Raw genomic sequence first — 13249 nt, forward strand, 5'->3', positions numbered from 1 at the left:
TCCAGAATAAAGTCTCTTTTTTTTTTTTTTTTTAATTATTATTTATTTATTTTTGGCTGTGTTGGGTCTTCATTTCTGTACGAGGGCTTTCTCTAGGTGCAGCAAGTGGGGGCCACTCTTCATCGCGGTGCGCGGGCCTCTCACTGTCGCAGCCTCTCCCGTTGCAGAGCACAGGCTCCAGACGCGCAGGCTCAGTAGTTGTGGCTCACGGGCCCAGTTGCTCCGCGGCATGTGGGATCTTCCCAGACCAGGGCTCGAACCCGTGTCCCCTGCATTGGCAGGCGGATTCTCAACCACTGCGCCACCAGGGAAGCCCTAAAGTCTCTTTTGTATTTCACAGAGAGAAAAACATTTGTCAAGTCCTGGCAACAACCCCTTCACAGAATTTTGTGATTGGTCTGGGCCATATTTCCCAAATTGTGAGAATAAAAATATGTATTTCCATAAATTTAGGAAGAGACTCATTGTTCTGTAGCTATGAGAGTGAGGAACCACCAGAACCTGTTTTAAACCTGTTCAGTCATTCAACAAGCTGGGATCAGACTCACATTTAATACATGAGTGCAAACCACTCAGAAGCACACGCTCCTGACTGATCATAGTGGCCTCTCTCTTTTGTGTGTCAGGGGTTTGTCTGTGTCAGAGTCTCAGCCTCTTCCTGGAAGAACTTCTGCTTCCAAAAAAAGTCACATTTTAATTCTAAATCTTCCTGTTTCCTTGATAAAGTTTAGAAAGATGATTAGATAGATACATAGTTAGAATAACAATGACCATTATGGGGAACTTTTGATGTAACACAATCAATAAATTAAAATATTTAAGAACAGCTATAGACACATTTGGAGATAAAATACTTAATAGTCGATATTCAGCTCCTTTAATTGGCATACTGAGGCTGCTAAATAAAATTCAAATTCCAATGGAGTCTTTGTCAAGGCCTTTGTAACCTTCTGAAAGCTACCCTCTTTGCATTCCTCTTTTTCTATGCAACCTGGTTTTGTAAATGAGCTATTCTGTCTTTGGAGTTTTTATTAGAAAAGGATACTGCATTTTAAATTTCTAGAACACAGGTCAGATCTATTGAATTTGAATTAAAACCCTGGTCTAGAGCCAAATTGAGAGCTATAATTAATGATTTTCGTAAACTTCAGGGACACAGGCAAAATATTTTCTGCTGAATTCAGGATTTGTATTAGATACTTATTGTACTGCACTACAGATATGTACCAACTAAATCAATTAATTGTTAGCCTCATGTAGGAAAATATTTAAAAAGCAGCACATTACAAAAGGGAAGATTTAAATAACCCAGTGGTGTAACATTTAAAAAATAAAAATAGAAAATGCATTACGTAAAGCAATTTCAGACTTTTTTTTTCAATAAAGATTCAAAATAAGGATGGAAGATAGAGTTTAGGAAACCTTCAAACAATTCTGGGTTAGACTCAATAACTGACATAACAAGGACTATAGCCTCTCTACAAGTGGGCTCAGACCTGAATTAGGGCCATCAAACAAAAAAAAAAATGTTAAAATTAAAAGTTACCAAGTTAGAAAATATCTAATATGTGACTAGACATTTCCAGATAGAGTTATATAGTAAATAAACAAGAAATCAACATAATCATGGATCTTTAAGTAAGACATCTAAAAGGGCCTCTATTCTCTGTGATTTGGGAACCTATAGATAAGAAAACCTATAGATATCACAAATAAAAGCATAATTTAAAGAACCATTACCCCATATTAGTAAAACTCAGGATAACTACCTAAAATCTGTCTAATGACTTAACTCCAGGGGAGACATTGGCACCCAAGAACTCCCTGTCTGTTCTCTGAACTCCCAGGGGAAGCAATATCTCTTTCTTATTGATATAGATGCCTTTATGTCTACTAATCATCTCACTATTAATAGAACATCAAATACCTTGGTTTAATAAAACAACTCAACTAGTGAAAATCTTTGATAATCCTATGCTCCAACATATAACTGGGACTTTGAGACTATTATTATAAGAATACATTATTCTTGGTGACACAAAACCCACAATTTTAACATACAGGATTTACTGCCAGACAAGATGTGTTATAATTCTTACACATGATCAAATTATATCTGATTTAGTCATGAAAATACCTATACTATGTATAATTTAAGACATTATCCAAATAACAGCTTTTGTTTCAGAATTCTTATGGATGAAAGACTCCACAGAAATAGGAAGATGGATTGAAACAGAGCACATAAGTATACAGATTATCATAGATACCTAGATCATCACAAATCTTTCTTTTTTGTATAAATATGAAAATGCTACACCATGATCTATATGTATTAACAGCATAGCAATGTCAAACAACCATTGTTCATTGTGGTAGGCAGCTTCCAAAATGGTTCCGAATAAGCCCCACATCCTGGGATTCATGTCCTTGTATAATACTCTCCCCTTGAGTATGAACTAGGCCTATAACTTGTTTCTTTTTTATAGAATATAGCAAAGTTGATGGGATGCCCCTCCTGTGATTGGGTTACATAAGATAATTTCCATCTTAGTAGCAGACTCAGACTGTATTGCTGGCTCTGATGAAGCAACCTCCTATGCTGCTAAGGTCCACATGGCAAGGGACCGAGAACAGTCCCCATGTAATAACCAGCTAAAAAAATAAAAAGAAAGCTGAAGCCCTCAATTCAACAATCTTTTGAGGATTATATCCTGGCAATAACTGAGTTTGGAAGTGCACCCTTCCACAATCAAGCCTTCAGACTAGACCCCATCCCTAGCTGACAGTTTGATTTTAGGTTTGTGAAAGATCATGAAGCAGAGAATTCAGCTATACTGTGCATTTCTGACCCACAGAAAATGTGAGATAATAAATGTGTGTCACTGTAAGCTACTAAATTTGGGGGTAATTTGTTACACAGCAATATATAACAAATTTACCCATTAAAATCAAATTTACCCAACCTCTTATTTCTATAGCCAATGCTTAGTCTCCTTGCCTAAGGATAATTAATTTCTTGACGTGTTGATGTTATATAAAATAATTGCTGCCATAAAGGTTGAGACCTGCAGTTAGAAAAAAAGGTACTATAAAAGCTAATACCGTTCTAGTACTATGAAAGATAATAGAAATATTTTAGAGACAATCATGCTAAACAGACTGCTCTAAGAGTCCTTACAGAGTCTCATATAGAACGACAAATAACTTATTAATAATAACAAATCCATGGAGAAGTTCAAGAATTCAATTGTAGGTACACAAACTCTAGCCAGAAAAGAGATTCTTAAAAGAAATATCAGAATGATTTTGTTGTAAGATCCATAAGGATAATTCTGGCAAAACCAGATGGCTATCTCGTAGCACCAGATGAAATATCCAATATACACTAGATAAAATTCTGATGGAAAAAATGAAAGAACTCATCTCAGTAGAAACAAATTGGCCACAAAATTAAACAGTAGTGGGAAAACATTCCCAGGATAGCAGATGTGGCCAGTTCATGCTTCATTTGTAATTAAATTAATCTGGAAAAACTGTAAAGGTCGGGGGCACTGACTGATACAACTGCAAAAGAATCCTTTGAGTAACTCCAAATGCATTGCATACGGTTGTCTCCTATGGTTTATAAATATATACTAGCTTAAATAGTGTATTTATCTTCTGGATGGGTTGAAGCATTCCCCTATTGAAAAGCCACAATACTTATAATGGCAAAAATATGATCAGACGTGTAGTCTTAGCAAGCATGTTCCAACTTGCCAATCTAGTGATATGGGAACTTTTCATCGGAACATTTATTCATGAATTTAAATTATATAAGGCTGTCTTCATTCCCAAACCTCTGGACAAGTAAAAGGGAACCTTAATACTGCTGAAGGTAACAACCCTTAGTGATTTTAAACTGAGGTTTGCAGAGAGCCTCCAGAAGCTGAAGGCTCATGAAAGTTAACTGTTAACCCAAGAACCTTGAAGCAAGCTGATGACTACACAGTGGTCTTCTGTGCAAGATTATCTTAAGATTCTTATATATATCATACTCTCCTTTATATGTTCTTGCTTATTCATACTTTTCTACTTTATTGATTAAAAGCTATACAAACCTGAGTTTGTCTTTAATGTTCTCCTCACTAGTAATAAGGACTTGCCTAAACCTGGGTTTTGTTAGAGACAATCATTACTCTAACTCAGTAATTCAATTATATCAAGCTATTGTTAAGTATGTTATAACAATAAGCTTTGTATATGCAAATATTTCACAAGTTCAATATTTGAAAGAATTCAGAAGACTCACAGAACATGCTTATGTAATGTTTTCATTTAAAGGCAAAAGGGAAAGTACAGTAAGAGAAAGTGCAGTTTAGCAGCCAGGGATCAAGAGGTATCCAGATGCAAGCTCTCTAGGACCCTTATTCCTACAAGGGTATACTTCATCTGTGGATTGAGCTACCAAAATCTGCACAGTGAACATTGGTTTTGAGACAGCTCAAGATAGAAGTTCTCAGTGAAGTCTTTTATGACCCTCAAGTCATAGAGCCAAGACAACCTGTCTAATAAAATATGCCAGGGGAAATCCATCAGTAAATGAACTGACTTTGGTTGTCATCAGTGGAGTTTCAAACTTTAAACTGTATATCATAAATCCCAGTGCCCTTAATGTAGCCAGAAACCAAAGACTGATACTCAGCCATCTCAACAGATAATCATAAGAGTCTTCCAAGTCTAGTTGTAAATTAAGCCTATCCTATGTAGTATACTATAGACAAATGAAGAAAAACATCCTTATGATAGAAGTAAAAATATTCTTGTGTTGTAACAGTATCAGTTTGTCATAACAACACCCCAAAGCAATATACCTACACCACCACTAGGATTACTTTATCTCGTGTGAAGATCCTAGATTATTTTCCCCATGTGGAAACCAAAGTTTCCAAGGCCAATCCAGGACCATCCAAAACAGAATCACCTGGGGATTGGGACTGATCATATACATTTTGAATAAGCTTTTTAAAAGTTTTTTTTTATTCTTTCCTTTCCTTTCTTTTTTATTTTTTAAGACACCCTAAATTTGAGAAGTGCTAGCTTTGATATCTTGAGGGAATTAGACAAAATATCCATATTGTTCATATATGTGATGTAATGTACTTATTTGTCCTGTTTTGAGGTTTAAAGAGAAGAGTTGCCCAACCGCCAAGTGTGTTTGGGTATTCCAAGACTAGAAGTTCAATCAGTGGTAAAGAGTAAGTGTCCTGAGCCTACCTGACCCCCAGCACCCAAAAGGAGAAGACTTTAACGGGAGTTGTGCATACTATATCTAAAGTGCAGAGAAATTAAGGACCTGGCAGTGTCTATGGTTAGAGTTACCCTAGACAATCCAGAACCATTGGACAAGTCAGTTTCCTTCAAGCAGACTACAAACTACTGAGCAAAATACAAGAGAAGTGGTAATAACTCTGATCTGAGGGCAACGGGTTACTCCTAATTTTTGAAACAAACATTGGCTCACTAGCAAGATCCAAATGCATTGGAGGAGGTTAAAATTTAATATCTGACTTCTTTCCAATTAGGTAAAGACAAATTTAATATGAATCAAGAAATTAAGATAGGCCACAATTATTCTACCTAAAGTGTGTTGGGGCATTTAATAACATTTACAGTAGTACTTCATGATTGCATAAGGGTTCATTGAAATGCTTTCTTTAACATTATTACATTAATATAAATTACCTACAAGGTGAAATTATTATTTAATGTTTAACTCAATGTCCCTTCCTCTGTGAAGGTTTTTCTCTTCCCAGGGAAAAATGATTGCTTTTTTCTCTGTACTTATATGAAATTTTGTACATACTCCTGTTGCAAGGCTTATAATTACCTGTTTACATGTCTGGTTTCATATGAAGCTTCTCTTCCAGGATATAAACCTTGTTTCATTCACCCATATGTCCCAGTTTCTCAAAAAAAAAAAAAAAAAATACCTGGCATGAAGTAGGTGGTAGTGTATAATATAAAAGTGAATAAATGAGTAGATAATATGAGAGGTGGCAGTAACTGTTGGATGGGGAAAAATAGGTAAAAAGTTAATTTCTATAACTTAGTATTTTCTATTTTTTATTGTTGAGATTTAGTGCAGTCTGACTTTCTGAGGAATTATTTTATGTTATTTGACTTTTTAAAAGGAATAAGTAGCATTGGATTACATATAATTGGCCCATAGATTGTTAAACTACTGTCAAGTTGTATATCATGGCAGAAGAGATCCCTGTTTATGCATCATATAAAGTAAAATGTGAAATTTAAATGCTGAATTAAAATGTGCATATTCCCAAGAAGAAAATATGAAAAATTTATTAAAACAGCATCAGAAGTCACTTCCTCTAAGAAATATACAATATTTTTCTTCATAGCCAAAAAATAACATATTCTTATGAAAACAAAAACTCACTAACATGTTTTTATTCATTAATATTAGAGTCTTTGAAGCATATATGAAAAGTAGCTATCACATAAAATGATTTTAAGCATATTTTAAACAAACTTCACCTTCAGTAAAAAACACTATTTTCCAAAGAGAATGATTTCTCATTTTAACTAAAATTCAGTCAAAAAAATCCACCCATGACAATAAAATACCTACTTAAAGGCAATGCATATACTCCTCTGAATATTTTTACTGATTTTTTGGTATTCTCTCTCTGTGAGTTTTCTCTTTTCACAACTACTGCTACCATGGCAACAACCAAAAACACATTGCCATGTACTGCGCCCTTGCTCTGAGCCTGACATGGCACCAAGTAAGTGGCAAATTAGTTCTCATTTTCCATTCATGTGTAAGACTGGAAGGGATGCAGAAACAGTAGGTGTCATTAAAACTAAGTATAGCTGAATAATATTCCATTGTATATATGTACCACATCTTCTTTATCCATTCCTGTATGCTAACACATATATATGGAATCTAAAAAAAAAAAAAAGGTTATGAAGAACCTAGGGGCAGGACAGGAATAAAGACGCAGACGTAGAGAATGGCCTTGAGGACACGGGGAGGGGGAAGGGTAAACTGAGACGAAGAAAGTGTCACGGACATATATACACTACCAAATGTAAAATAGCTGGTGAGAAGCAGCTGCATAGTACAGGGAGATCAGCTTGGTGTTTTGTGACCACCTAGAGGGGTGGGATAGGGAGGGTCGGAGGGAGATGCAAGAGGGAGGGGATATGGGGATATATGTATATGTATAGCTGATTCACTTTGTTATACAGTAGCAACAAACACAACAGTGTAAAGCAATTATACTCCAATAAAGACGTTAAAAAAAAAAGTATAAATGAGTACGAGATGCATATTCTGAAAGACCTTAAGTATAAGAGTTACAACATAATTTGGATACATGATCCGAAAGTAGCCACTTGCCTGTTGTTATCAGATAAAGGCAGTCTGAGCTGTTGCTTTGCTCAACTCATTTGAATGTTACAGTGATTTTTACACATATGATGGATGATAGTAGATTAAATTCTCTAGAAAGATAACTGCATTAAAATTCACCTATTTATAATCAAGGAGGATATTTTTTAATATTTTACTAAGTCAAAGAGGCTTAATCAATGATGGTGATCATTTGGCAGTGGGCAGACTATATATCCACAGTGGAAGATGTCTAGGGAATAAAACATATGACTTTGAGTTCCATTATTATAACATATTAGATCTTTAAAATTTTTTTTGTATTTTAATGTTTTAAAGTTGGATAGAAGTTCTTTATCATGTATGAGATAAGCCCCCATTTAAAGGGAAGATGAAGCAGTAGGAAAAGTTGGGGGAAGCCCCAAAAGTGTAGACAAGAGGAAAACTCTTGTACCTCAAAGCCAGGACTTCTGACGTTTAAGATTAACCTTAGAAAGGTGATGGTTTTGCCTTTGAGCCTCTTCCTGATCAGTTGTGGTCTCAGTCAGATAGCTGAGGGCTGACTCTGAAGTCAAGCCCAGTTCTCAAGCACAATGGTGATCTAAGGGGACGGCTTTCTCAAGATGAAAAGGACCGGCAGGAAGCACACACTACAAAGGAGGGTAAAGTTGTGAAGAGAGACACAGTACGAGTGGGAAAGGAGGCCTGTGTCCAGAATGAGGTTGGAAAACCTTTTCCAAGTCAGTCCATTGCACGCAACCATGAGATAAATGCATAGTGAAAGGGCATTCGACCCAGGGACAAAAACCCCTAGATTCTAGTGGTGGCTTCTCCTGTTGATGATCTGTATTGATGTAGATGAACTTGGGTGAGTTCCTTCTTCTTTCTAATTCTCTCCATAGAACAAATATTTATCAGGCAGCAATTATGTTCAAGGCACCAGGCTATGAGCCAGAGAGTAATGTTTCTCAAGGGATGGAACAGGGACTAAGTGCTTCAGAATCTGCTGGGTCTTGTCTCAGAAATAGTGAATGGGAATCTCTGTAGATGGGTAATTCCCAGGTAATTTTTAGGCACATTGAAGTTGAAAACCAGTTTTCAGCTAGAGAATAAAGAAGCAGGTGAGGTATAGTTTGTACCTTCAAAAATATGCTGATCTAATTTCTTTTCATTTAAAAATGGCCTTTGTACCAGGTGACTTCTTAAAGCTTTCTGATACTCAGTCTATTTTCTAACAGGGTTAACATTTTACAAGGTCTCTCACTCACAAAGTATAATTTTAATTATGTGACCTGATTCTACTCAGCCAGCCATTTTTGATGCCCGTTGAATAAGCCACACAATTTCTTAGTTTCATATTCTTATTTGGGAACAAGTCAAAAAGTAAACAACAATCATGAATGTTACCCTAATGATTTTCAGCAGCACACAGGGAAGCATAGGATCAGCAGTCAATGAGCTACGACCTGCTTCTAACTAGTTGCATGACCTTGGGCACAAGTACACCTCTCTAGCCCTCAGCTTTGTCGTTCTAAAATGAGGGATTGCATTACTCAGATGACAAGGTCTCTATGAACTCAAAGACAAAGTTTCTATGGCTTTATCACTTTTCAAATTTGTGAAAAGTAACTGTGAAACACCTCTCATCTGTGAACTCATACCAGGGTCTTTGGAAATCAAAACTCATATACCTGAACATTGCTCTTGGGAAGCTTATAAACTCATGTAATCCATCCACAGAAGTCCCATTGATTTTATGAGTAAATCATCTCTTGCATTCATTTATTCCTCTCCATTGCTGTAGCAGCTGCCCTAGTTCATACCCTTTGAAATTACTCACTTGGACCAACATAATAGCTTCCTAACTTCTCTCTATTTTTAGTCTAGGCTCACTACTCTCCTCCATACTACCGCCAGGGTCATCTTTCTGAGACACAGATATCATGATGTTATTCACCGCTTTAAATTCTTCAGTGGCTCTTCTGTGCTTAAAGCCAAAATCCAAACATTTATAAAAAGGTCCTACAGAAGCTCCTTACCATTTGCTGCCAGTGTACTCATCCAGTCTCATTTCTGACCACGTATCTACTAGGCCTTGCATTTACCAAACAACCCCATATACTTGTTCCATGGTTTTCTCCAAATGTATTACATGCTTTCATGTTTCCCATGTTCTACTTTCTGTCTGGAATTTCTTTCATCTCCTTGTCTGCCTAACAAACTTTACAGTAGTTTATAAATATCTCTATTGTAGTAATAACTATTTTATTTTATACTTTTACATGTTTCTTCCCTGATATATTTTAAGTAAATAAAGCTGGGGCTGTGTTTCACTTATTTTTGAACCTTTACGTCCTGCAATAGTGCCTCATATACAGATGTTCAAGAAATATTTGCAAATATAAATTCAGGTGACTAGAAATATCTTCAGATAAAATTTTTAAAAAGAAAAACAGGAACAACTGGTATACAAGAATAACCTTTGAATACACTTTTACATTTAAATGAACTTTTAATATAGATTATGGAAAACGTATAAGAGGTTTATGTGTACACTTTGACATGAGCAGTAACAATGTAAATAAACATTGAAAAAGACATGAGCTAATCACTATCATTTTAAACAATAGGCACATCGGAAAGGTCAACAGTCAGGGGCAGGGCTTACAAGTGAGGCAGCGCTTACCTGTTAGATCTGCATTGGGCCACCAGCCCAAGTCACAAGCTTTGCAGGTGAATTCGTCTTGCACATATTCATTCTCTTTGCAGGCAGTGCAAATCCAGCAGCAACTGACTTCTCCTTTCCGTATGACCTATAACATAGCAATATTTCATATGCCTTACAGATCGTTTCTCCAGAAAGACTTTTTTTTTTTTTTTTTCAGGTGAGGACTTGCTTTCAAACTATGATTTTTTTAGAAAAGTAACTTTTCAAAAAATTGTATATGTCGAGGAACTTTAAATACATGGATTGGGATATACCTTATTGTACCAGAGTTCAGATGTGAATTTCAGTTCATTCCATGTTGGATTTGGAAGCTTTTCAATAATAATTTCTTTTATAAAAGGAATTAAACAGCTGAATCATATCATTATGTATATTAATATGTATTAATAATTCATAGAAAAGTAAAAATACATTTTTCTTTTTATATTGTTACAAGTTCCCTGATATTTACTTTCATAATGTCTAATATGCTGTTAATCCCATCCATTAAAAAATTATTTCTAATATACTTTGGTTTTCATTGTATAAACTCTATTTTATGTTCTTATATTTCCATGTGTCTTCTCGTGATATGCATGTTTTCTTTTAAATCCTTTTGTATGTATTTACAGTAGGTATTTTAATTTGACTTCTAATTCCATCATCAATATAATATCTGGGACTGTTTCTATTGCTTGCTTTTTCTTCAGGTAATGTGTCACATTTTCTCATTTTGTCACATGTCTAAAAATTTTTAACCAGATGCTGGACATAAGGTGTAGAGTGCTGGATTTTTTTCTTGAAGTAGTATTGGCCTTTGTTCCGGCAGGCAGCTAAGTCACCTGTGGCTCAGTTTGAGTCTTGTTTTTCATTTTTTAGGGCAAGTCTAGAATAGTCTCTACTCTAGGAATAGTTTAGCCTCATTATAAACTATGACCCTGCTGGGATCTCTACTTAACTCTTTGTGTACTCAGCAAAGCGTCTCCACTAGGGCTTGTAGAAACTGGGACAATTCTTGGCCTTGTGTGACCTCTGGGAATCCAGCTCCCCACTAATTGTTCTTTACCTGGACATTCTGAATTCTACCCTGCTCATACAGATTCAGTCAAATACTCATGAAAACTCATATGCCAACTTCTGGGACTCTTTTTCTGCATAGATCCATCCTCTTCCTTCCTCTGCACTACAAATTCTGGCTGCCTTGGCCTTCTTAAACTCTGATTTCTGTCTTCTTAAATTATCAGGATAGCCAAGCTCTGTTTGTGTTCTTTCTCACTAAACAACAACTAGGAAATTGCCTCCAGACAGAAAGCCAGAGTGATTTTAGGGTTCACCTTGTTTGTTTCCTTTCAATTCCTTGAATTCAAGGTCATGCACTGTTTTCCAATGTCTGAACATAGTTACTTCATATATTGTGTCAAGTTTTCTTGTTGTTTACAGCAGAAGACAAAGTCTGTACTCTGTTATTCCCTCATGGCTAGAAACAGAGGTCCCTCCCCAACACATTAGACATAATCAAATGTTCTCATATGTAGAGTCAGAAATTAAACTGTAAATATTGCCATACCTTAAAATCATACAAACTCTATCCTTTGTGAAAATAAAATTATCTTCTTGCAAATCAGGTCGAAATTTATACCACTATTTTAGAATTACATGAAAAATATCAAATGACATTATATTTTCAGAAACTGTAAAAGGTTTCCTTTTTCTTCTTTTACTTTCAAATAACTTTAGAAAGTAGACTCAGATTAAGTCTTTTTGAAAACTTCACACCTATCCTCAGAATAAGCATGAGAAATCTATATTCCAAATTATAAATTTTTCTAAGTGCCATGAGAAAAATTGAATAAATGAGTACTGCTTTTTACATTAATGAGTATAAGAAGTACAAAATAGTGTATATCTCTTCAGTCCGCTTTATCTTTTGCCTAACTATAAAATGAATACTATGAATGAGACAATTTCAAAAGATAATAATGCTACACAATTTATTTATGCAGAATGACTGGTGAAAGGTAGATCCTATGAGTAACTGGCACATGGAAAGTATTTAAGATTAGGCTTTGAATGACTGAATAAACGAATGAATAAGTGATTGGCTTATACCTCTAATAAATAATGAAAAAGGAACTGCTCAAATGGAGTTTTTTTTTATTACTTCTTTTTCAGCCACCAAGTATGTGCACTTTTGCCATACAATGTCTAAAATATGGCATTTGTCTTTTCTATCTCTCAGCCACTCCTCTAGACTCAGAAAGATGAATTCTGGTCCCTGTCTCCTAATCATATAATGTGCCTCTAATTACTTCTCACTCCAGAGTTACATGCACACAGCTGTCAAGATCATCTCGAGGGCCTGTGGGCCCCTCAAGAGAAGGGAATCATGCCATACTTTCATTGTTTTCAGATCATAGTCATCAATAAATGTACCAAGAACACACAGTAGCCGGCCAATGAACGAGTGTTGAGTTGAATCTTTTTTAAAAATGTAATTCGGTCACTCAAGGAATGTCAGTGTCTCCCTTTTCTAATACCTTTGAAATGTAAGCTCTTTGGTCAGTCATTCACTTAGTCTCTGGTCCTTGTTTCTGCACCTAAGTTTGACTGTTAATAATCTCTTACATAAGTCCTTGTTTCTGCACCTAAGTTTGACTGTTAATAATCTCTTACATAAGTCCTTGTTTCTGCACCTAAGTTTGACCGTTAATAATCTCTTACATAAGTCCTTGTTTCTGCACCTAAGTTTGACTGTTAATAATCTCTTACATAAGTCCGCCAAACAAGGAAGAGCAGCCTCTGTGCCATCCCCTGCTTACATCCTCATTAATGTTTGTTTTGGAGGGAGGTTTCAAGTAGGGCAGATACATCATCTAATTTGCCTTCCATCTGACTTGCTTTCTACAAGGATTATTATGGCTGCTGTTTAGAGAATAGATTTTAAGAAGGACAAAAGAGAGAGAGTGTGTGTGTTGTTTAATCCATGGCTTTAACATGCAACAATAAAGAAATAAATATATTTTAATAAAAGAAAGGATATTCCTTTCCATTTAGAATATCATCTTTCCTCCATCAGCCCATCTATGTCACTACTTTCGAGTCCTGACACATGCTCCAGGAAGTATTTCTGGTGCAGTGAG

General features: G+C 35.6%; 1 protein-coding gene across 4 annotated transcripts in view; it reads right to left on the minus strand.

Annotated features, from left to right (window-relative positions):
• Window positions 1–13249, minus strand: part of GRM1 (glutamate metabotropic receptor 1) — a 411742-nt gene that overhangs the window by 44420 nt on the left and 354073 nt on the right. For all 4 annotated transcript variants that reach the window (XM_082405449.1, XM_082405450.1, XM_082405451.1 and 1 more), the window contains one exon: window positions 10089–10215. In XM_082405449.1, the coding sequence (XP_082261575.1) occupies window positions 10089–10215 (127 nt within the window). The remainder of the gene's footprint in view (window positions 1–10088; window positions 10216–13249) is intronic.

The sequence above is a fragment of the Balaenoptera borealis genome, assembly GCF_965194805.1.
Source record: "Balaenoptera borealis genome assembly, chromosome: 9".
NCBI lineage: Eukaryota > Metazoa > Chordata > Mammalia > Artiodactyla > Balaenopteridae > Balaenoptera > Balaenoptera borealis.